The sequence below is a fragment of the Mustela putorius genome, unplaced genomic scaffold, assembly GCF_011764305.1.
Source record: "Mustela putorius furo isolate JIRA1106 unplaced genomic scaffold, ASM1176430v1.1 tig00000430_pilon_pilon_pilon, whole genome shotgun sequence".
Taxonomy (NCBI): Eukaryota; Metazoa; Chordata; class Mammalia; order Carnivora; family Mustelidae; genus Mustela; species Mustela putorius.
The window spans coordinates 16,544,130-16,571,349 of record NW_025421377.1 but is presented as its reverse complement, the minus strand read 5'-3'; the positions used below and the strand labels follow the sequence as shown (position 1 = coordinate 16,571,349).

The window sequence follows — 27,220 nt, the reverse complement described above, 5'->3', positions numbered from 1 at the left end:
TAAAATCTATGTCGTTCGAATATTTGCATTAAGGAAACAAAGAGGTTTCTGTAATGTTAGTACTGAGGTACTGGATGACACTTTAAAAACCGGTTCTCTATTAATCACGGAGCTCTTATGTTATTTAAAAATCTACTTGCAAGTCTCAGTACTCTGGATAGCTAATTTTAATGACAAGAGAAGATTTGGAGAAGGGTCAGAATTGCTCTTTTAATTATATTTAAATACAAAGAAGTTTTTTGCATACCAGTATGAAAGCTAGATGAAAATGATAAGGAAAGTATGAGAGAGTTTTAACTTTCAGTAAATCAAGTCTAATTTTTGATAATATGTGTATTTATATAGTTCATTTACAATTATTAATTACTTAGAAGAACCAGCCAACAAGAGGAAGCAGAAAATCTCCATCCTGTAATATTCTTGAGGAATTGGGACAAATGAACCAGAGCTTCTTTGGAAGATACAGAACATGTTAGAGGCAGGGACAGACCACACTGGCACCTCTAGTAAATTTAAGTCAGTTAGTCTGATCTTGGACCCTTCTATAATGTTTTAACTTCCAAAGATGTGTGTTGTGAGGGTTAAAGTTATTTGTTAACTAAAAAGAATTTTTAGAAGGACTATGAAGTTTCAAATGGAGGGGAAGTTAAGTTACATTAATATTTTTAGAATCAGAGCTTCACAAATCAAGATCTAGCAGTTCTGGGCGCCTGGGTGGCTCAGTGGGTTAAGCTGCTGCCTTCGGCTCAGGTCATGATCTCAGGGTCCTGGGATCGAGTCCCGCATCGGGATCTCTGCTCAGCAGGGAGCCTGCTACCCTCTCTCTCTCTCTCTGCCTGCCTCTTCGACTACTTGTGATTTCTCTCTGTCAAATAAATAAATAAAATCTTTAAAAAAAAAAAAAGATCTAGCAGTTCTAAGTCTGAGATGCTCAGTGGGCTGACCCACTTGCCACAGGCCAGTCCTTTATAATATGTTCATTGCAGGCACTGGGAAATGGATTCATCAGGGTGGGAATGGTAGCCAGGTTAAATAAAGAAGAGGATGGAAAATATTTTTTTTTAAAGATTTTATTTATTTATTTATTTGATAGAGAGAAACCACAAGTAGTTGGAGAGGCAGGCAGAGAGAGAGAGGAGGAAGCATGCGGGACTCGATCCCAGGACCCTGAGATCATGACCTGAGCCGAAGGCAGCGGCTTAACCCACTGAGCCACCCAGGCACCCCGAGGATGGAAAATATTTACTTTTGCTTCCCTGGTGGGCAAACCTAAGCATCAGTGACTCTCAACTGATTAGGACCAGAAGAGTTTAGGTTTGGCATTTCTATATAAAGCTTATTTCACAAGCTCAGCTTTCCTTAAATTGGGTAGAAACTTAGATTTAAAAACTGTAATGTAAATGTTAAAGAAAATATAGTCGGCTCTAGGTTATGAAACAAAGACTTGCACATTGCAGGTCTTTCATCATTGGCTTTTACTCTCAAAGATAACAGGGTGTGTACTGGCACAAAAACATACACATAGACCAATGGAACAGAGTAGAGAGTCCAGATATGGACCCTCAACTCTCTGGTTAAATAGTCTTAGATAAAGCAGGAAAAAATATCCAGTGGAAAAAAGACAGTCTCTTCAATAAATGGTGCTGGGAAAATTGGACAGCTATATACAGAAGAATGAAATTTGACCATTCTTTTACACCATACACAAAAATAACTCAAAATGGATGAAAGACCTCAATGTGAGACAGGAATCCAACAAAATCCTAGAGGAAAACATAAGCAGTAACCTCTTTGACATCAGCCACAACAACTTATTTCAAGACACGTCTCCAAAGGCAAAGGAAAGAAAAGCTAAAATAAACTTTTGGGACTTCATCAAGATAAAAATCTTCTGCACAGCAAAGGAAACAGTCAACAAACCAAAGAGGCAACCCACGGAATGGGAGGAGATATTTGCAAATGACACTACAAACAAAAAGCTAATATCCAAGATCAATAAAGAACTCCTCAAACTCAACACCCTAAAACCAAATAAACATGTCAAAAAATGGACAGAAGACATGAACAGACACTTCTTCAAAGAAGACATACAAATGGCTAACAGTTACATGAAAAAAATGTTCATCATCAGTAGCCATCAGGGAAGTTCAAATCAAAACCACATTGAGATAGCACTTTACACCAGGTAGAATGGCCAAAATTAGCAGGACAGGAAACAACAAGTGTTGGAGAGGATGTGGAGAAAGGGGAACCTTCTTACACTGTTGGTGAGAATGCAAGTTGGTGCAGCCACTTTGGAAAACAGTGTGGAGATTCCTTAAGAAATTAAAAACAGAGCTACCCTATGACCTTGCAGTTGCACTCCTGGGTATTTACCCCAAAGATAAAGATGTTGTGAAAAGAAGGGCCACCTGTTCTTAGCCCCAATGTTCTTAGCAGCAATGGCCACAATTGCCAAACTGTGGAAAGAGACAAGATGCCCTTCAACAGACGAATGGATAAAGAAGATATGGTCCATAGGGACAATGGAATATTATGCCTCCATCAGAAAGGATGAATAACTAACTTTTATATCAACATGGATGGGACTGGAGGAGATTATGCTGAATGAAATAAGTCAAGCAGAGAAAGTCAATTATCATATGGTTTCACTTACTTGTGGAAAATAAGGAATAACATAGAGAACATTAGGAGAAGGAAAGGAAAATTGAATTGGGGGAAATTAGAGAGAGAGATGAAACATGAGAGACTGTGGACTCTGAGAAACAAACTGAAGGTTATGGAGGGGATGGAGATGTTTGAGCCTGGTTGTGGGTATTAAGGAAGGTATGTATTGTATGGAGCACTGGGTGTGTACATAAACAATGAACACTGAAAAAAAAAAGAGATAACAGGGTGTGTTGAATAGATAACACTATACCATAGAACTGAGATTTGCTAAGAGTAGAAATTAAATGGTCTCAAAAAATGAATGGATGATTGGATGAATGGATAAATAAATAAATAAATAGGTAGATCTCCATGGGCAGTCCTGGAGTAGTCACTGTGAAAACTGAAATCTGCTACTGAAAAATGGTCTAGAAAGTACAGTGAAGAACAAGGGGATGCACACAGTAAGGCCCTTTGGTAGGAGGGCATGTGAAAAAGAGTTCACTGTTCCCACTGAGCAATTAGTGTCATCATCAAAGAATCATGGTTTTTAGAGCTTAAAGGTAAAGGGAATATTGAAAGAGATTGAGGATATGTGGGGGGGGGGGTATTGCTTTTAATTTGAAATAGACTAGGAATCACAATAGTTCATTTCAGAAGTTATGGGAATAAAAGATATGGGGTCAGGAAAAGGGGGAATATACAGTGCTATATTGAGAAGATGACTCATGTGGTGAGAGACGAAATAAGGAATCAAGTGTGATGATATGTGTCAAGCATTTATGAAGGACCTGGCATTTTGGCACTTAGCAAATGTTGAGTATTGATTTTTACTATGTGGATAAATATAAAAAGTCATTTCCCACTGAATTTTGACTATTATGACAAAATCACAACGCATTTTAAAATGATTTTAAAGGCTAGACAGATTAATTATTGAGATATCTTTTCAAAAACTTTAAGGGGTGGACTGTTGATTCAGTTTATGCCTGGTTTTAGGCCGCCTTTTTGTTACCTTAAAGAAAACAAGCACACAACATGTAAATATTTGGAAGTGCTTAGAAATCTTCATGTGAAATACTCCACTGTAAAATATGTCTTATCAGAATCAGGAATGATTTTCTTTTCAACTTTATGTATCAAATATGTCTGAAAATAGTTTATAAAAAATAAAAACTTCTTACTATTTGTGTGCTTACATAAATGGAAATCTACCAGAATATTTAGTTTTTTCTTGAGATCATTTATAACTTTTTATTCCTTTAGACTAGAGTCTTAAAATGTGGATAGAGCAAACACATATGACATAAATCATCAAAATAAGTTCTCCCAAATGTCCTATTTCCTAACCACAAATTACTCCAATTGTCCAAACCACATCATAATTTGAGAATCCTTCCTTGTCTGCAGGCTCAGAGCCAAATCTGCATGGCATGCTTGATCATAGGACGAAAGACTCTCAGTTCTAATAAACCATCACATATCTGGCTTTTGAAAACTCAGAGAAATTTTTCCCCCTCAAATTTTGCCATTAGGTTTTTAATGTTTGCATACAGGACAGATTTTGTAAGGTGTATTGATTTCTGCTTCATGCTTATGATATATTGGATGATGTTTAAATGATTCATTATAAATTCTATATGTATCACTACAGCTTTTATATTTAAAATGTCTATTAACACGTTTATTAAAATTAATATAGATAATGACATACTTATTTCTTAGACTTATTTTCTCTTTATGTTCATTCATCACTGGAAATACCATGCTTACTGATATCTTAAATATTCTTAATAGTAACCTACATTAATGATAGATTTAGTGAATTTTAATAAGAATCTTTATATATTGTGACATAACGACTATATTCAAAAGATGATTTTTAATTTTGTCCCTGTCCATCTTCACCATCGTTTTTTATTAAAATGCCATGATGAGCTGAAGAGCATTGTAAAGAGAAAAAAATAAAAATGTTCCCCGGGACAATTTAAGATATTATTTAGTTCTGGCCATCTCTGAATAAAAATTTGAAAGTACAAAGCCAGCTGACACTTAGTCCGACTGAGTATGGATTTTCCTTCAGAAAACAAAAGATACGTTGGAGAGAGAAAATGGGACTAAGTTTCTTGCTGGGAAAGAAGGCAGATAAGTCAGAATTCTTTCTAGGAAAAAGAAACTACACAGGATAATAGCAGGTTGAAGGGGCAGATTTCTCACTAAACAGAACTCAGTCTCAATCTCAGCTCTGCTCTTGGGTAGGTTTCAGGAGTGTAGTTGATTTAAGTGTAAAATAAACATGGTATTATTTACCTCATGGGTTTTTTGGTGAGTTTTAACTGAGGAAAAGAAGTTAAAGCGCATCTTAGTAATCCCTCAGAAAACTGAAGACACAAGAATTAGTAAGTAAAAAGCTAAAAGCTATGCTTTGAGTTTCTTTGTAGTATCTTTATGTCCTAAGCACCCTGCTAACTAATGACAACTGACAGTGTCTAGAACTTTGTGTGGTGGATGTGGAACGTGGAGGGCCATGCACTCTCTCTCCTTCATTCCCCACCATCCCCGTGGAGGTTTTATTCAGTCCCATCCCTTAAGTCGTCATTCACTCTGGGATCACTCCAGCCCAGAGAATTGATGATGGACATAGATATTTTGTCTAGAACTTTGGACATAACATTACATAAAATAATTTTTATATAACATATGCTATTTGTAAAACAATGTGTTAGTTGGAGATACTAAGGAGTGGTGTTCTATACGAATAGAATAACTGGTTGTCTAAAAATTTTTGTGTAAACGATCCAGAGTGACAGCTAAGATTTATAAAACTTTTCTATGACATTTGAAATTAGGTTACCTCATCCATTGCCTTTTAAGAGGGTGGATTTGACAGACTTAGAGATTTAGTGTAGAAAAATATTGAATGATTCTGAGTGTCTTATTGAGACATATACACATGTACATACACATATGTACACAGCGTTTTACAGCATGATAAACTGAAATTTTTAGAGTAAATGTTTTGCCAACATTATTTGATGTAATCTCTTTGACAAAAATCTTACCATTACCATACAGACATCTTGAAGATATAAAAACGGATCATTACAAATGATAATCACATAAAACACCCTTAAAAAAACATGGATAGTATGGTAACTCATCTATGCTTGAGAGGTATTCTTGAGGCACGGTATTGAGATTTCAAAGATCTCATATTTTTAAAACATATGCTTTAGCCAATATTATTCCAAATAAACAACCAACCACCTCTCTACCTCTCCCCATTCACATTTCTTTGAGTAATAGTAAGTTAGCTCAGATCTCCATAACCAAATATTCTGGATAGGTAATTTAGAAAGTGGGAATTTATTTCCAATAGTTATGGAGGCTGAGAAGTGAAAAATCAAGGTGCTGTCTGACTCATTTCTTCATAAGGGCTCTTTTCTTGGCTTGCAAATGGCCATTTTCTCACAGTATCCCAATGGCTTTTGTTTTTTCCTCAGTGCATATACACAGAGAGAAACAGGAAGATGTCTCTCTCCTCCTCTTCTGACAAGGCCATTGATTCCATCCTGAGGGCCCCGTCCTCGGATTCATCTGTCCCTAATTACCTCCCAAAGTCAATACCTTCTAATAGCTAGAAATTAGGACTTCAACATAAGAATTTTTAGAGGACGAAATATTTAGTCCATAACAAATACTGTCCTTTCAATATTCAGTTTAGATTTTATGCTGTGAAAGTGTAAATCAATGTTGTAGGTTCATGATGTAAAAATGAAAAAAAAAAAAGGAGGAAGGAAAAAGCATAGAACTTGAGGTTCTATAACATACGTACACTTTCATCAGCCTCTGTCACCTGTAATTTTTAGATTAGTTATCCATTTTATTAAAATTATAGTTTCTTCGAAAAAGTGCTTCCCTAAAATCATAATATGCTGTAAAATTATTAGAAAATTAAGATATCCTACATTTCTAGAAGCCTACAAAGACAAAGCTTTTCAAACTTTGAAATTTTTTTTTTATGTTTGAGGAAGGAAAAATGGGTCAAATTTTAGCCTTATAGAAGTATAGGCCTGATTGTAATAAAATGCTGGAAAAAAAGTTCAAAGTTTTAAATCCAAATGAACTGAACATTTTGAATTTGTCTATGCATATTATTCTCAGGCTTGCTGATACTGTGATGTCCATCTAAGTCTGGAGGGGATGACATTAGTAAAGACAATTGTGAGATGTTTGAGATAAGAGAAACAGTGGAAGGGGTAAAGGCTCACACCACCACCAACAACAACAATAACAATTTCCATAGTATGTGGCTCTGTAAGATTTATTTTTGTCTTAAATGTTCTTTATGATCCTTCTGAGAACAGTTTAATAATACCCTTGAGAAAGTATAACATTGGAATCAGGGACCAAAATTTTAGCCCTTAGTTTCCGTATGATTTTAGACAGGCTATTCAATTGTTTTGTGTCTTGGTTAAATGGTTTAAAGTCCTGAAATGCTTTTCTTCCTTTACACTTTAGGTTATCCTTATGCAGGCTTGTCTTTCACTGTTACTCAAGTTTTAGTGTGGCTCCCTTCAGTGGAAAAAGAATGGGAGGTGAAAGGAATTATTGCCAAGTGTTATGTACGAGCCTAGCACGTGCATGAGTTGTGTCTGATGCATGGCAGTCACTTCCAAAGTCATGGCCAGTTCTACAGTCCTGGCACTGTGAGAGGTATATTGTTTTGAACTGAAGCAGATAGATACACAGATAACTGAAATTCAATGAACGTTGGCATATTAATCTTAGTATTTATCATAATGATTTTTTAAAGAGTATCAAACTCTGTGCTACACATAAGAGGTGCATATGTGTTACATATCACATATATATATGTGATGGGATTTAATTATAATATACACATATATTGCAATTAAATCCTTACAAAGATCCATATTTTACAGATAATTCAATTTAGATTCAAGGTTATAAAATATCTTATCAAGGATCATATACATACAATGTAACGTTGCTAGTATTTAAACTCGACTCTGTGTGACCTTGAAGTCTATGCTCTTCTAACCAAAGAGAAGAGAATGTGTGTCCACATGGACTGAAAGAGTTAAGAACCAGCACCATGGAGAGTACAGTAATGAGGGGGGAAAAAAAAAAAAGTAGTGAATTAAGATCTGGCTAATATTAGTTCGGATTACCTGAGATTGCATACAATACACTTAAGGTGTCCTCAGTCCTTGAGAATGGTCAGCTAGGTAGAGAATATTACTCAAGAACAAGAAAGAAAGTGCCTCAAGTCTGCTCTCACTAGAGCAACAGTGAGAAAGCTTAGGTGTGTTACCAGACTCAATTCCCAGATTCTGTACTTAATACTGGCTGGTTGTAAGATTTTAAGCATATTACTTTGCCTTGCATTTATAAAATGGAAATGTTAATGCACTGACTTCATATCATGATTGTGCTAATTAAATGATATGAATCTATGTAGCATTGCACTCCCTGACTGGCACTAGTGGACACGATGAATACGTCAGTTTGTTTTATTAGCATGACTACTGTTATTATCTTTATGTGACGTGGTTATAAGAGAGCATGTTTGGTGATACAGTGGCAGGATGGTGATCATCATAAAATGACAATGGAAGAGAATATGCTTTAAAATATAATCTAATATGGGCTATGACTGTAACCTGAAAGTCTAAAAGTTTTATTACAAAATAAAGAAACAGCTTTCTAATCATCCCTGAAATCAATCATTTAGAGTTATTGTTTTTCTGGCTTCTTTTTCTTCCTGCTCTGGCTTCTGGGGAAAAAAAATAAAAAAAAAAAGCCAAGCCCCATTCTCATTTTGAAACTGAGATTGCCAGATAGCTAGGACATAAAAATAAATGCTAGGGATGATTGAGTAATTCTGTAGCACTGGTCATAATAAACTAAGAAGAAAAAATATGGGAGCTACACATAGAAAAATAAAAATAATGTAATATATGATGGTATGAAATGTATTTGAGAGTTGCCTGTGTGAAAGTTTTAGAAATAAGGTAAATTTTTAAAGGCCACTCTTTACCAGATAATTTTGGGCCTAAATTTCCTATTCTGTGAATAAAGAATTTTGACCCTAATGCTGACATTTGAAATTGTTTAATTTGAGACACAGTAGGACATTTACACACTGAAAATTAGGGACAACTAGATGACTGCTTTTACAAAATGAACTGTACTAACCAGTTGCTTTTGCTAATTTACAGAACTTCAATTTAAAAACAAACAAAAAAAACCCCAAAAGTATCTCATAGATATGAATTGAACACTTATAAAATGGTTTGATTCATTTTAATTCTCAGTGTACAATTTGCAGAAAACTGGTTTAAAGCAACTGCATGACCAATGTGTTCTTTATACTTAATTGTATTTATATAAATAGCTAAAAATTAGCTAGATCTTCTATTCCAAGTACACTTTCTCACAAATCATCAGGGCAATTTTAAAAAATTTCCTCTGTTTTAAGGCAAATTATAGTTTTCAGGCACTTGTTACAGTTAATCTCTTTACATCTATCTATGCTTTTTAAAGATCTACATTGTTAATATTTTCTTAAATTCAAATTATGATCAATCTGGGCAGTGATTCTGTGACTATATTGAGGAATAAATTTTCCTTTTGTTGTAGTTCTTTGATTTTTAAAGAGAAAAATGTAATCACTAATGCATTTATACTACATATAATGATTTATTCTTCATTCTAAAATAGTACATATTTAATGTGTACTTTTTCATCATATCAAAGGAAATATAATTTTGTTATACAGCCAGTATTGTTTTCTGAGTTACTGAACTAAGCTGTAATGTCCAATGGTAGAAGAAGAAATGTTCATAACAGAAGACACTATTTTTACCTTAGCTGTCAAGGCCACGACCCTGAGCCCAGACGCTGAATATACTTTCATAACAAAGGTCGTGTTGGATGCTTTTATCCCTTCGTGGAAGTTTTATTGCATTAAGAGGAACATATTCCCTTTGTGATTCATAATTGGACTTATTTTATGACCATACAGACATGAGGTAAACAAACTGGCTTTCACTACCTGATTCTAGAAATAATGGTTACTTTAAATCAAATACTCAGAGCATAAGGTTTTCTTTCAATTACAGGATAAATCATCTAGCTTAATATTTAAATACTACATCCCTTCTATCAAGGCAATAAACATATTATCACAAATAATGTTCAGAAAAGCACTTGGATCAAACCACTCAATAATGAAGAAAAAAACACTAAAGGCTGACACAAGATTATTTCATGGTATTTCATCAATATTTAATTTTATCATATTCAATGTGAAATAAAGTGTAAAGGTGTAGATGTCATCAGATTCCAACAGATTCCAACAATTTGTACACAAAAATTATCTGCGCCTGAAATGAGAGAAAATTTAAGTGGGGCACTTGGATACCTTTTAATTTAGAGAAGGTAATATATGTCCTTTTATCAATATATGTCCTTTCATGAATAAACAAGTGCTAAACTTTATGTTGTGTTTTTAGTAAGAACGCATGTGTCTATAAATTTCCCCTTTCATACAATTTTCCATAGTAAATTTATTCTCAGAAGCATAGATATCTAGCTTCCTCTAAACTTATACAATAATTACAAACACTAATTTTGCTTGTTAACTCTTAAATCTTTGTCTAATTAAAAAATTAATCAAATGGAAAGTATGTGAACAAATATCAAATGTGTTTTGCCCATACACATACTCTGCCATATATATCCTACACACACTATTATTGAAATGTGCTGATCTGAATTGAGTCATATTTATTTGTTTGGGAGAGTAGAGTTGCCTAACACCTCAAGTAGCTATTGAAATTTTAGAGATATGAAAAATACCTCGTAAAACTGATAATTAAAATTCTAAATTTATGTATTACGTTTATTATGGTAGAGGAGTTCAATGCATTAGAAACTAAGGAGAAAAAAAGAACCTCTGCTTTGAGAGATATTATGAATTCTATTATCTTCAGTAAATATTCATCCTTATATAGATAAGTGGAAGAAGTCTTTCAAGAATTGCTGAAATTGTGTCTTCCTTTTAATGGATATTTAGCTAGAAATACAAAGTGATAATATTATGATTTACAACTGTCCACAGTTGTGGGGGTCATGTGTCAGTCCATTCCAAACACAAGGCTCTTCATATTTTAGATACTGTATCTTAAGCAAGTCCATGTTGCCAAGTTGCCATGCTTTACTTGAGCAAGACAAACATTCCATACTAGCTATCTCATAAATTGGTTATATTGATACATATTTTCTTCAGTAATATTTGAGTATTATCTAACTTTGCTAGCTATTAGTTATAAAGTATATAAGTTCTAATCTTAGAAGTAAACAAGGAAGAGATATTGGTACAGAATACATTTTTACTAAATTTTAGGATATTCCCCTCTGTTCTGAAGTTCAGGGAAGGTGATAGTTTCTTAGCTGAACTATGGGAGGGAGGTCAGTATTATAACTGGACTTTGACACTATATGATACAACATTTCTATAAAATAGAGACTATATTTTGTATAAAAGATGTGTAAAAGCTACAGATGTAGAAACATTAAAATGTTAAAGTAATATAATCCTCAACAGTTCCTAAAGTTACACATCTGTATTTTATTTTTAACTGGATAAAATTGTATTATAAATGTTTAGTCTTTTACTGGGGGACCTTGATTTTTTGTCTCTATACAGATAAGACAAACACATTCACACACACAATGCTATTTTTTTTAATGTATTTATTTATTTATTTATTTATCGACAGAAATCACAAGTAGGCAGAAAGGCAGGTAGAGTGAGAGAGAGAGAGAGAGAGAGAGGAGGAAGCAGGCTCCCTGTGGAGCAGAGAGCCCGATGTGGGGCTCGATCCCAGGACCGTGGGATCATGATCTGAGCCAAAGGCAGAGGCTTTAACCCACTGAGCCACCCAAATGCCCCACAATGTTATTTTTAAATTGTTGTTTTGAGTGTTTAAAAAAAAATATATATATATATATATATATATATATATTAAACAACATCAATTAATGAAACCTTAAATATGTGCCCGGCATTGTATCAATGTATAAGTAATTTGCTACACCTGACTTAGTTATTTAATGGCATAATAGCAATGAATGAGTTTTAATTATGTATTCATGTCCAGTGCCCAGTACGGTTCATGACACATAAGCCTGGCTCATTACATATATTGAACAAATGAATACCTAAAGGATATGTAGCAATTAATTTTACTCTTCATTTATAAATATCATATAATTTATTGGGGCTTCTATCAATATTTGACAAGGCTAAATTATAAATGTAAGTATAAATAGAGATAGAGATTTAATGTATTTAACAATAGTAATCTTGTTCTGGACAAAGTCCTCAAGATGGCAGCAGAGTAGGCGGACCATAGGCTTCTCTCAGCCCACAAACACAACGAGATAATTACCAAATCATCCTAAATACTCCAGAAATCTGCCAGAAGACTGACGGAACAAATTTTATAACTAAAGGGAGAGAAGGGGTCATTTGTCACTGAAGAAGGTAGGAAGTTTGGAAATGTGGTTTAGAGGAGAAATAGATCACAGCTTCTGCAGAGGGAAAGAGCTGTGGTCATGGTGAAGGGCTAGGCAGAGAGCAACACAAGGGGAATGAACAAATAGAACATTTTCCCACAATCATTGGTTTGGAAAACAAGAGGAGCTGAATTTCATGAGTTCTCACAGCGGGACTTAAAACCTGGAATTTTAAAGGTTGGTAGATTTAGCTGGGATACAGCCAGATGGGGTACTGTCCTACTCCTGAAGAAGGAGGAACAATCCAGAGGCAGATAGCATTGAAGCAGGCATCTGAAGAATGCCTGGGGCACACAGTGGGGAGATTATTTACTCTTTTGGAGAGGAGAACATCCCTGAGAGGCAGTGTTCACAGAGATACTTCTTCAGAAACAAGGAAGTTGGTCAGCACCATTTCCTTGTCCTGCCCTTCAGCACAAACACAGAGCCACCAAGACTGGTGGGAGGCGGCAGCACAGTGCTGAGGTTGGTTGCCACCTTGCTTACACCAAGCCCAACCCCCTGCTCTGTTGAAACTGCCCTTCTCAGTTACGCTTGTCTCAGTTTCACTGCAGCAGGCTCCTCCCCAAGGAGGCCAACACAAACCCTGCCCACTCCAAGTCTCCCAACCAGAGTTTGGCCAGGCCTCCATTCTGGTGGAGTAGGTGTCAGATCTCATTCTACAAGTAGACTAGAGCACATCTAGTTAAAACCTGCCACATTCGGGCCAGGGACTAAACAGTGCCTACATTGGGCAAGGAGAGCCTCTGTAGATGAATGGTGTGAAGAACAGAGCAGCCAAAACACAATAGCAGAGTACACACAGCACATACCAGAGACACTCCTTGAAGTGCCAGTCCCTGGGCAACACATGACTTCTTCATAAAGCCATTGCTTTCAGGAGCAGGAGACATACCTGGTTTTTCTAACACAAAGGAAAAGGCAGAGACTTAAACAAAATGCCAAGACAGAGGAATTAATCCCAAACAAAAGAATGAGATAAGGCCGCATCCAGAGATCCAAGCAAAATAAATATAAGGAACATGCCTGGTAGAGAATTTAAAGCAGCATCATAAGGATACTCATTTGGTTTGAGGAAAAAATAAAAGACTTTAGTGAGACCCTTACCACAGAGATAAAAGAACTAAAAAAGACTCAATTAGAGATGAAGAATCAATAAGTGAGATTAGAAACAGGCTTGATGCAATGAGCAGCCAGCTGTAGGAAGCAGAGGAATGAATTAGTGACTTAGAAGACAAAATAATGGAAAAATTATGAAGCTGAACGGAAGAGAAAATGAAGAATTATGCAACACAAGGATAGGCTTAGGGAACTCACTGACTCCACCAAATGTAATAACATTTGTATTATAGAAGTCCTAAAAGAAGAGAGAAATTTTATTTCAAGAAATAATAGCAGGCACTGTCCCTAATCTGGGGAAGGAAACAACATCCAGATTCAGGAGGCACAGAGAACTGCCATCAAAATCAACAAAAGCAGGCCAACACCAAGACATATTATAATTAAATTTGTAAAATGTAGTGATAAAGAAAAAAATCTTAAAAAGCAGCAAGACAAAAGAAGTTCTTAATTTGTAAGAGAAAACATAAAAGGATAGCTGGAGATATCTCAGCAGAAACTTTGTAAGACAAAATGGAGTGGCATGACATATTCAACGTGCTAAATAGGAAAAATCTGTGGCCAAGAATATTCTATCCAGCTCGGCTATCATTCAGACTAAAAGAAGAGATACAAAGGAGAGACAAAAAGTAACAAAGACAAGAAAGGATCTGAGAAAATCTCCAGAAACAATGACAAAACAAGTAGAAATGGCAATAACTACATACCAATTGATAATTACTTTAAATGTAAATGGGCTAAACGTTCCAATCAAAAGACATAGCGTATTAGAAATGACCAAAAAAAAAAAAAAAAAAAGAAAGAAAAGACCCATCTATATGCTGCCTACAAAATACTCATTTTATTTTTTTAATTTTAATTTAAATTTTAGTTTTTTTGAGATAGTGGAAGTGCATGCACATGAACTCATGAGCAGGAGAAGGGCAGAGGGAGAGGGAGAAAGAGAATCTAAAGTAGGCTTCATGTTCAGTTTGGAGCCTGACTTGGGCTCAATTTGATGACCTTAAGATCATGACCTGAGCTAAAATCAGGAGTTGTACACTTAACCAAATAAGCCACCCAAGCACTGCAAGACTCATTTTAAACCTAAAAACACCTATAGATTGAAAGCAAGGAGGTGGAGAAGCATTTATTATGCAAATGGGTATCAAAAGAAAAGTCAGAGCAACAATACTTATATCAGACAAACTTGACATTTTTTGTTCTTCTATGGTTTTTATCCTGCTTTGGTATCATTGGAATGATTTTGAATAGGTTCCCTCTATTCCATTATTTAAGATTTTGATAGAGATTGTCATCAACCATTTTTTTCAAATGTTTGGTAGAATCCAATGAAACCATGTAGTCTTGGGCTTTTCTGTGCTGAGAGATTTTTGATTCCTAATTCAACTTTTATGCTTGTTATTGGTCTAAGAATATTTCCTATTTTTTGGATTCAAGATTCATGATTCAATTATGATAACTTCTGTGTGGGTTTTTTTGTTTGTTTGTTTGTTTTGGTAATTATCAGATTTTTTCCTAAGTTATCTGCTTTGTTATTATATCATTGTTTATAGTAATTTGTTATCATACTATGCATTTTTGTGGTTATCTGTTGTATTGTTTTCTCTTCCATTTCTCATTTTGTTTGTTTTTTTTCCCCTTAATGTCATTAAAGCATTGCCAAATTTATTTTTTAAAAGACTAATCATTATTTTTTTAATATTATGTTGTTGTTTATTCTTGTCTCTATTTATTTCTGATTTTTCTTTTTTATTTCCTTCATTTAGTAAATTTCAGGTAAATCTCTTCTTTTTCTAGTTCCTTGTAGTATAATGTGAAATTGTTTATTTGAACTTTTTTTTCTTAATATGAGTTTACAGCATAAATTTCACTCTAAAATTTGTTTTTGCCATAGGCTTTGGAATACTGTATTTTTTTCTTTTATTTTGAGACATATTTTGATTTGCTATTTTATTTCTTATTTGGCTCATTGCTTGTACAGTAGTGTGTTGTTTAATATTTACATATTAATATTTAATATTTACAATGTAGATTTCCAGCTTTGTTTTAGTGTTGATATTTGGTTTATATCACTGTGGTTAGAAAATATAGCTGGTATGATTTCAGTTTTCTTGAATTTGTAATATTTGTTATGTCTATTTTTATGTAATTTAACCAAGGAACTCTTCAGTGTGTAGTCAAAGAAAATGTGTATTCTATTTTTCTTGAATGGAATGTTTTAGATATATCTTTTAAAACCATATATTCTGAAGTATGCTTCAAATAAAAAATGGTCTTGTTGGAAGGAAAAAATATAACTGAGGGTAATCATTTAAAATAAATCATATCAGAAGGGAGGTAGATGGGGGATAGATAGGTGATGGGGTTTAAGAGTACACTAATGATGATGAGCACTGAATAATGTATAGAATAATGTATAGAATTGTTGAATCATTATATTGTACACCTGAGACCAATATAAAACTGTATGTTAACTATTATTATAAAAAAACTGTAAAACTTTTATTTTAATTAAAAATAGTATTTTTTCTTCTCAGATATTATTTTCTAATATTAAAATCAGCCTTATTGCTTTCTACCATTTAAAGTTATATTCAAACTAGCCAGGAATTTTAGATTCTTGACTAGGTTCTTTGTCCTATTTCTATGTGTAAGCATTCAAGAGATGTTGCTAAATTTTAGAGCTCCTACTTTAAGATCTATTTTAATGTACCATTGTTTTAACTCATTACCTATTTTTTTTACACTGAGCGTACATTTTAAATAAAGATCTACTTTCAATTTTAAATTTTGGTGTAAGTACTAAATTGTTTTGCAATTTTATGATAGCATGTTGTGTTATGCTGTTTTTCTTAATAAACACATCTTTTAAATTTGGGTTAAACTATCCTATGGCCACTTCACTTTGAAAGATCTGCTTAAAAAGTAAATTTGACTTTGCTAATAACCTCTGGTAATTCGTCTATAATAGAACTGTAGTAAAAATATTGTCAAAGTGATTGTCTTATAAAACATAATCAGATAAAACTAATAACACTTTTGAAGATTAATTGTATCAAATGATATAGACAAAAACAGGCAGTGCATATTCTATTTAAGATCATCTGTATATTTTAATTGTAGTGGGGAGGATAATAGTATTCTAAATTACTAAAACAGTATTTTCTACATTATTATTTTTTTCTTGGTGACTGTGCTTCTGTTTCTGGATTTTGAATTGTAAAATGAATTCACTTATGTACCCCAAGGGTGATGAACCTTTAAGACAAAAAAAATGTGTATATATATATATATATATATATATATATATATATGATGCAGTTTTTGTCTCTGGCTCCTTGTTCAACTTAAATGGACTTGCATAATATTTTCTAAATAGTTTTTAGGTAATGTACAATTGTCATTTTGAAATAATTTCACTCCAAGTATTCCAAGTATATATATATATATATATATATATATATATATATGACACATTAAAAGTAATCTAATTGGTAATTGGTAATAAGTATAAGAAAAACCCAAACCCAATGGGCATCTGGGTGGCTCAGCCATTAAGCAGCTGCCTTCAGCTCAGGTCATGATCCTGGGGCCATGGGATCAAGTCCTGCCTCTGGCTCCCTGCTCAGTGGGGAGTCTGCTTTTCCTTCTCCCACTTCCCCTGTTTTATGTTCCCTCTCTGTCAAATAAATAAATAAAGTATTTTTTTAAAAAAGTATAGGAAAAACCCTAAATTATCAGGTTAACCATTTTTAGTAATTTTGAGAACTTTTTTAGATCTTCTAATTAGATTAGGCAACACCTTTTCACAAATTTGACAACTGAAATTCATATATTGATGACGTGCTTTTTCTGTTTAGATTTTTTTTTTAAAGATTTTGTTTATTTATTTGACAGAGAGAGATCACAAGTAGGCAGAGAGGCAGGCAGAGAGAGAGAGAGGAGGAAGAGCAGAGAGCCCGATGTGGGACTCGATCCCAGGACCCTGAGATCTTGACCCGAGCCGAAGGCAGCAGCTTAACCCACTGAGCCACCCAGGCGCCCCTCTGTTTAGATTTTTAAAACTATTTTAATATATATAATTAACAGCCTTGTTTTCTAAGTGATAAATATGAGAGCTGGAATGTTGGCAGGTTTTACAAAACTTCTAAAGTAGCTGACGTCGATATAGGACATATTATTTACTTGCCAAGACTTAATATTTAAATAATTTAGTTTCATCAGCTTTTATTAAGTTCTGCTGTATTATGCACACTCTGAGAAGGACAGAAATGTATTATTTACACAATAAATACTGAAGAATATGTACTCCGTACAACAAATTATGCTACATATAATGAAAATCTAATGAAGTATTTCCATTCTTTAGAATGTTTATACAGAGTTTTCCAATTCTATATAAAGCAGGTAAGAGTTAATACACATAAAATTATGGCAAAATTTGTGCTATATGCCAAAGACAGATGTTCAATAAATAGTCTGTAGCCCTATAAGATGTGTAAGGAAAGAGTATGTGGCAACAGAGATGATCACAAACATCATGTAAAAGGTAGCACTTAAAAAGAGCCTTGAAGCATGGACAGAATAGGAATTATTAAAAACATTTTTCTTCAAAAAAAAATAGTTTCCTTTCCTTCAAGTCAGTCTCATGAAACATAGGATGCAGTTTTTGTCTCTGGCTCCTTGTTCAACTTAAATGGACTTGCATAATATTTTCTAAATAATTTTTAGGTAATGTACAATTGTCATTTTGAAATAATTTCACTCCAAATATTCCTTTATTTTAAAAGAAACATAAAGAGTTGGAGTTTAAAGAAATACTACCACTCATCTAAATAATTGTTTGTTCAGTGTCATCATGATTAAGATACAAAAAAGGTCAATTTTGCTTTTTTTGATTATTAGCTTTTATTTATTGTCTCGCAAAATATGTGTAGCTTTAGGGTGTCAAGCACAATTTTTATATTCTGACCACAATACAAATATTCCTTGCCACAGTGTGTGACAAAAGGAGTGCCATGAGAAAATAAGCACCCTGTGTTTTCCAAATGCATTCAGAATAAATCCAAGTTCCTTATCAGGGACTGCAAACTTTTTTCCCCCAGTAAATTTACACTTCTTGTCTTTTGGCTGGGATGCTTTTCCTGAAAAATTTAGAAACAGATAACAGTTTCTCAAATGCAAGAAATTATAAATAAGTTAGTATGGTTGGAGATAGTGAATGTGGGAAGAGACCACATTTGAAGGAATTCTTAGATATTGTGTGGAAACTTGTAGACTTTGCTAGCATTTTGTAGTAAAATTAATTGGAGTTTCCCAAAAAGGACATGATCAAATGCTGTTGAGAAGGGTGGGAACAAGATGACTGCAATCTTAACAAAAACAGGTTCAAGGGAGTGGATTGTGCCAACGTGTGATTTAAAATAGGAACTAGAGATGCGTGTATGGAAAAGTAATTTAAGAAATTGTGTTCTGCAGGGAAGTGAAACTGGTAGCTACAGGGTAAATTGAGATCAAATGAGATTGATAGTTTATGGTTATTATTTGTTTTCTTTTGCTTCACTTGGTTTCCATTGAAAAATTCTGGAATATTGTATTGGGCTCATGTGAATGTCTAGGTGAGAGAAAGAGAGAGACCACAGACAGACAGAAACTAAAAAAAAAAGAGACAGAGAGACTGAGCATGTAGCATGAATAGTAGACACTTCAAATATTACTCACAGAGGATAAAGATGAGGTTCCTAATTAAAATAAAGATATTTTCCTTCGATAGAATAAAAAATATCTGTGCATTTTAATGGGAAGAAAGGTAGAGAGGGTGGCTACAAGTGCATTTAGGTTTGGAGATCTGGTGGCAGGAAAATAAGCAAGTTCCTCTAATGACTTCCATTTTCTCAGCAAAGAGACAAATGTAACCAGCTAGGAATCACAAAAGGACAGAGCTTCTAAGGAGTAAGAAGAGAGAGAAGAAGCTACAAAATCATCGTGTTGATGCCAAAAACTAAAGTTAACTAAGGAAATAATGCTAAGGTCGTCTAGCAGCATTGTATGTACCATTTGGATTCCAGGCCATGATCTGAAGGCAATCAATAATTACATATATATGTAGTTTTTTCTTGGATAATATTGAGTACGCTGCTTTCCTCCCTCGATCTCTATTTGGATTTCTCTAGCCACCTCAAATTAAAGAACACTTCAAACTTAATTACTATCTTCCTCCAAATGCATTTCATATCGAACATTCTCTGAGAAAATGGCTCCCGTAGTTCCTGGGCAGTTTAAGCCAAACACCTCAGAGTCATCCGTAGGGTTTCCCCTCTCACATCTGACCATGAAATATACCGTGAATCCTCGTTGATTTCACCTCAGACTGATCACCTGAATTCACCTACTCTCATCTATCACCACTGAAACCACTCTTGTTACACAAGGGTCTCTTTTCTCTTGTGCAACACCCGCAAAAGGCCCGATTGCCTCCATCCCTGCTCCTCTCCGCTCTCCGCTACCCACAGTGCTACGCTGTGATGTCTCAAACATCATTGTCATCCTAGTATTTTCCTGCTTAAAATTTTATCATGACCTCAAATAATAAAACCTGTAAGGTGTGGTCTGGTGTCCTTTTCCCTGTCTAACTTTATCTCTACCACTTTAATTATACTTTCACACTTACCAATTCTTCAGTTTCGTCTATCTCCTTATTTCTTCCCTGTTTTGGTCCTTGGCAAAGAATTTGCCCTTCTAAGGCAGTTTAATATGCTCCGATTGTCCCCCATTGTAAAATGGATATGCTTCCTTTTTAATTTTTTTTAACATCTCAACAAAGACAGCTTCCTAAGGAAGTCTTTTTTTGACATCCCAATCTAAATTAGATGTCAATGTTCACTTCCATGCTCTTTCTTTTTTTTCTATCATAATTAGTAATTAGTAATTAGTCATGCAGTACTTTTAAGACTCACAAAGGCAGAGCCATTTCTATGTTGTTCACCTCTGTAATCTAGTACAGAGCAAAATTTTTGGCCCATTACACCTGCTGAAAGCATTTTGCTGAACTACTGACCAGAAAGATACACTTATGTACTTTTATTTACATTTATATTAATTAGCTTCCAAAGCTTCCATGGAGGGTTACTAAGTGTTATATATGATAGCAAAATAAGTTTTTAGGTTAAAAAGCATTCAATAAAATAAAAGGACTGGCTTTTGTTCACAAATGATCATCAGATTCCAAATATGCAGAATTGTGGATTGACACTTCATGTCTTTGAAAGTAAATAATGTTTAAAGTGAAAATGGTTTTACTGAAGAGGATAAAAGGAGAAAAAATGGATAACTTAGCTAAGAATGGTATTGATGCTACAGCAATCCTATTATAAGAAAAATAATATTTTAAATCTTTTCCTAACCATTTAACTACAAGAATGTCCCTAATACTATCAAAAAGCTCTTCTTATCTTTCAAATACCTTCACATTCTCTCTGAATTTATAAGAGCATTAAGGCTTTGCTATCTCTATAATTAGATCTACTGAAAAATACCTTCTCATTTTTGTCAATTCCTGATTATTCATGGTGATGGCAGAAAGCCTTAGCATGGATTACTAAAACCCCAAATCATTTATAGCACATGAAAATTAGCCCAAATTCATTATGTCTATCAAAAACTCCTGTTGAAATATCAGTTCACCTTTGAGCTTCAGCAAATTTCCATTGATGCTTGAATAAATGTTCTTAAGTGTATGTACTGAGTTTTGAAAATTGAAAAAAATATATAGTTGATTAATTTTGTGTAATCTAAACCCTAAAAAGTAATCAAACCAACAATTTGGTGTCTTTGGCCCATATTGGGCAACTGGAATGCAAGTTTGACTTTATTAGCCATTGAGAAGAAAGAAAGATTCAAAAGGTTAGGGAATGAGAATCATAAAAAGATTTACTTTGCAAGCACTTACTTGAAGACTAACAGAAATGTTAATACAAATATCCAGAGCACACTTTCTTTACGTGATTCTGAGTAGTTCAGTTACAATCTTCAGGCCATGTCATTCATTCATTTATGCATTACGTGATAATTTATATTCACCTACTGTGGTCAAACACTGTGAGAATGATTATGAATGCAAAATTAAATGAGACACAGTTTCTACCCTTTATAGATCATTACAATTTGTACAGTATAAGTATGACTGATATTAGAATAGATGCATGTTGAGTCAAATAAAAGTCCTAAAATGGAGTAAAATGTGAAGTAAATGCCTATCATCTGAGTCCCCTAAAGTCAATATAATGTGAATGATACACCAGCTCATCCCTGCAGTTTCCCAAATCCAACAAAATTTGTGAAGCTCTTAACATCCACCAATTAATTAATTTATTAATTCAATAACTAATTTTTGAGGACCCATGATGTCCCATACCATTCTATAAGCATAGGGTAAAATTATTATTTTCCCACAAAATTCCGTGAATAACACCATCAATGAAAATTATACTCAAAGCTCTGCTTCAGTTTTAAATACATCTAAGTATTTATCTTTTGTAATACCATTTCTTATAAGCTCCTGCAACATAAAGATCACTAAAAATACACACAGTCCAGACATGTTTAATTTAAATCCTTAAATATTTGATTATATGAATGAATAGCCTGGTATTTATGATTCAGAAGCTTATGAAACATTTCTGAAATTAATGGCAATATTGTGTTATATGTGATCTGTGTCTACTCGTCAAAATAATGACATTATTCACAAAAAAACACCGCATCTGTTCCAGGGAAAAGCTTAGTCTCTTATTTCTTTTGACAGTGTGCAGACCGGGGTTCTTCAAAGCCTCACCTCACAGCCAGAGCTGCAGCAAATGTCCACCTCACAGTTATACCCATGAGGAAGCTTCAACCTCTTGTGTCTGTGAAAAGGATTATTTCAGGAGGGAGTCTGATCCACCCACAATGGCATGCACAAGTAAGGAAACCCACTGATATCTAGTGACGTTCACCACTTTGAAGACAGAGCATGATGGAGCCTGTTACATCCTGTTACTTTTTTCCTTAAAACAGGCATAATGTTTAATCTTCCAAAATAGTTTTTTTTTTTAACCGAATTTTGATTTTCTTAAGTAAGGACTGAAAAGTTGGAGTCTCTTTTATTACTCACTGTTAGAAGCATTCATTTTCCCTAATTTCAAATTTAACATTGGGGACAGATAATTTTTTCTTTTATTTTGTAATTTCTTTTCATGTTCATGACAGGTAAACATGACTTTGATAAACCCATTTTTCTTTTCACCATAAACCGTTTTTTTCATTCTTTGTTCTCTACCGAGCCTGGCTTCTGATCACATAAACGTAATAAATGCTTTTTTTTTTTTTTTTTAACCTAATTTCCCCCACTAAGTGACAAAAGCCAATGAGAAGGTCATTTATGAAAGAAGATAGAAAACACTTTCAAAACATGGAATACTGGGGGTTGGCAAATCAGATTTAGGAGTCAAATAGAAAAAAAATCTTTAGATAGGACTTTTAAGCAGTTACCATGTTTCTTATAAGTGAGGGTCCTTAACTATTATTTATTATATGATTCCAAAATCATATAATTATAATGATAAATATTAAACATTTAATTTCAACATTTGCAGTGGAAGCATCCACATCCAGTGATGTTTTGGTGTTTTAGTTTTTCTGGTATTCCACATATTTCTGAGAAGGAAACACACTTATGTATTTGTTTTCTTGATAAAAATACTTTCGTAAGTTGTCTGCATACAAAGACTCTATGGCAAATCAAACAAAAACTCAGAATGGAGGGAAGAAAGGTATCCCTTCTCCGCTAAGATTCGGTATCCATGACCTTGCCTTATTTTACTATTTTTGATGCCAGCAAACAGCAGTTGCTCTCAAAGATGATGACAAAAAGTGTTGAAATCTAGTATTCATTCTAGTTTATTCATTCTAGTATGAAATATAACAGAAATACAGTTGTTTTAATCAAATGACCACAAACTGAAATTTTATCTGAATTTTAGCATCTGAATTTTATAGTGTCAGCAAGACATATTTTCATAATTTCTCATATTGATATTAGCTTTGCATTATGAAAGATCATTCTTTTATCACAAGACTGATCATTTTATGGGTTTGATGATTACTAATTGTAAATGATTCCTTTTCAAGTAAGTAAATGACAATATTATATTGTCACTTTTAGGAAGATGCATTTGAATAGAGGAGATGTAAACTATGATTGAATGTGATGTGTTTTGGTTACAGCAGAGATTATTTTAATTATCAGAGCCAAAGAATGCCCAGAGAGTAGAGAGGAAATGTGGACAGACAATAGAATGAATTAGGGAGACAAATAGGGAAAATTAGAAATTAGGAGTAGAATTAGGGAGAGAAAACCATATCTTGAATTATCTTGTAAATTCCATTAATTTTCTATAGTTGGTTTAAGTGGCCCAGCCATGATCTTTCTGTTTCTCAGCATAAAATTGAGTCTCCCTTTCTGTAAGTTTGCTAGTTTGGGGGTGATGGCAAGCCTGTGCTCTGGTGTCAGGGACTGCTTAGTCTCACTAAGGGACATGAGGCTTCAAATTTTCTCTGTTTCCAGGTGTGTGAATTTCTAGTACTGTGTTTCAAAAAACACTAATTTGTATGCATTTCTTGAAAACACTATTGGGACTTGTGTAGATCATTTTTCTAATATATAATCTATGGGTATGTTTGTTCCGTTTTAGTTGCATTCGTAACTCCACAATACTGCTTATGACCCCCTTGCATGGATGGCTTGGCTGATGTTCACATGTTCATATGAAAGTCTGGAATTTTGCTTTCCCTGGGCACTTTGGAATGAAATTTATGGTTTAACTTCTAATAATTTTTGATATATATGTATATATAATATAAATATATAATTATTATAAATACATAAATCTGGAAAACAGAATGTTATAAACTTAAAGGAAAAGAAAAAGATTTTGGTTAATCTGCTTAAATGAAGGGACACTTCTCATAGCTCTGTTTTGGTTCATATATCACATCTCTTAGCAAGGCAGTGAAAGTTCATTAGGTTACTTTTTAGGTACATGCCAATCTTAGCCTTTACATTTTACTTCTGCTTTAGGGCTTCACTTGAATTTGAGTTCTATTTTGACATTAAAAGACATATTCGTCCCTCCCAAGTTTTAAGGGGCTGTTGGTAGAGAGTCAGAAGAAAAGGGAAGAGTCAGAATCTCATTTTTTTTTTTTAATATTTTAACTGATTTAGAGAAAGGTGTTAATTTGGTTATATTTCAGATGTCAGGGAGAAAAAAGTTCGATGTCTTCCTGAGCTAGACACATTTCAATGTATTTTACCTTTTTTTCAGAAGTATACCTGTAACCTTTTGTCTTCAAATGACATTTTCTCTGTAACTTTCCACTATTAAATAAACTTAGGTTTACGGTAAAAAAAAAAAAATACTTTTGGATTTGCATCTTAAGTAACTGCTTTATATTGAAGTGTGTGAGGTTGTATGTATGGAAAACTCACAGGGTTCGATCAGAGATATTGCTGAGGTAGGGATTATTTTGCCAAAAATGGCAACTCTCAGATTTTTGGGGTCAATTTAAATGGCATTTTATAAATACCATGTAGCTTTTTTTTTTTCTTTTTATTACTTTTAAATTTAGTCTTCAACAGTCATGGCTTAATAAATGTTAGTTAGAAATTAACATTAATCTCTATATTTAAAACAACGGATATTAAGAGAACTAACCTATACCCTTCCATGTAGCATAATTTACACTTATGAACCATTCAATGACACCATAGTCCATAATATTCCTTGTCAAGAAGTTTTACATATTAAATCTGAAAAAAATATAAATGTATTTTTTCCTTGGGAACATGTGACCATATAACATTAACTGTTAACATTAACATTAACATTAACTGTTATAATAGATTGAAATATCTGAAAATCAACTGTAGAGACAGATATTATATGTTTCCTTTTTTAAAAGACTTTATTTTTTTAGAACAGTTTTAGGTTCACAACAAAATTTAGAGAAAGACGCAGACTTCCCATATACCCCACGCCCAGATACATAAAGCCTCTGTCCTGATTAATCCCCAACAGAGTGGGATAAAATTGTCACAACTGATATGGAATTAATTTCAGTTCTCCTTAATAAGCTAATTATTCATTTCAGAAGTAAAGTAGTATACAAATGGATATTGTTTTTTATTTATATATAAATTTGTTCTGCTGATCCTTCAAGATCTGAACACTTTCATTCATTCTCTTACAGTGTTTTTGAGAGTTATTTTTAAAATAAATTTCTGATTTCCAATTAAGTAAAATTCACAATTTGCAGAGCTACGGTGTTAAAACAATATCAAAGTAAGTGAAGTTTCATTACACATTGCAGTGTCCAGCTACTTAAATTCTAGTTTCTTCTTGACTTGTGGGGAATATTTCAAATGGTGTTAGTGATTTATCTGTGGATATGCAATTTATTTTGAGGTAAGCTCAGGCTATTATACTTGCTGCAGAATTTGTAGTCAAGAGCCACACTGAGAAATCCTATTTTCACTTGTGCTCATTGCTTAGTAAATCCTTCATGTGTATTTCCTAGGTTTCTGGGACAGATCTCAATAAGGAAGTAATCAGTTCAATCCCCAAGGAGAATTTTTCCTTGGACTTGTCAAAGGACTTACCACTGTTTGAATATAAATTTTTTTATCTAACATTATTTTTGCATAGTTTTACTCCATCATAAACCTTTGTTTTAACTAAACAAGTGGTTATAACAATGCCAGGATAAGTTATTTCTATAGGGTGTAAGTCTCACTATTGTCCCAACGAAACTATAACAAGATTTTTCAAAGATTATTACAAATTGATGATTCTTGCATTCTCCCTATTTGAAAGACTGATTGCAAATCAATTTTTTTTTTCCTTCAGACCAGGGATATGTGTAGTAAACAATGCATAATTTTATCATCTTAAAATATCTTTTTCTCACTTTACTTTGCAAACCAGGACCCCCCTCAGCTCCTCGGAATGCCATCTCAAATGTTAATGAAACTAGTGTCTTTCTGGAATGGATTCCTCCTGCTGACACTGGTGGAAGGAAAGATGTATCATATTATATTGCATGCAAGAAGTGCAACTCCCATGCAGGTGTGTGTGACGAGTGTGGCGGTCATGTCCGGTACCTCCCCCGGCAAATCGGCCTGAAAAACACCTCTGTCATGATGGTGGATCTGCTCGCTCACACAAACTATACCTTTGAGATTGAGGCAGTGAACGGAGTGTCCGACTTGAGCCCAGGAGCCCGGCAGTATGTGTCTGTAAATGTAACCACAAATCAAGCAGGTAAGTGTGATGTCCAGCCAAATCATGTACCTTAGGCCAAGCTCTGTCAATTATCTTCATAGCTAAATGAGGGCTGAACTGCGTGAGATCTGTAAGGGAGCTTCCCGTAAATTACAGGGTTAGGACTTAAAGTCGACTATATCTCAAAATGCTGTATTTAGTTTTAAACAAGTAATGGCTAAGGCTTTCTTAGCCGACTCATCCATGGACGGGGTTGGGGGGCGGAGATATGCTTCAATTGAACTTTTTTATTAAAAAGACGTTGCTGGCTCAAGTTAATTTGTAGCAAAAATTGTTACCTCAAATTTCACACATGCAATTATGATAGATCAAATCTACGTATTTTGTTGTTTTGTTCACATTGAGTTTTTTTTATTTATTTCATTAATTTAGCAGATAACCCAAGCAGGTCTATTTGCTTGTTTATTTGTTCATTTGGCATTGCAGCTGAATTTTCTTTGCACATTGAAATAAGCTTTTCTTAT

General features: G+C 33.9%; 1 protein-coding gene across 6 annotated transcripts in view; it reads left to right on the top strand.

The window, feature by feature from the left end:
• The window catches only part of EPHA5 (EPH receptor A5), a 355,011-nt gene that overhangs the window by 153,770 nt on the left and 174,021 nt on the right, over positions 1–27,220 (top strand). For 5 of the 6 annotated variants that reach the window (XM_004764299.3, XM_004764301.3, XM_004764298.3 and 2 more), the window contains exons 4-5: positions 22,184–22,339; positions 26,400–26,735. The exons of the other annotated variant lie outside the window; for it this stretch is intronic. In XM_004764299.3, the coding sequence (XP_004764356.1) occupies positions 22,184–22,339; positions 26,400–26,735 (492 nt within the window). The remainder of the gene's footprint in view (positions 1–22,183; positions 22,340–26,399; positions 26,736–27,220) is intronic. 6 annotated transcript variants of the gene reach the window in all.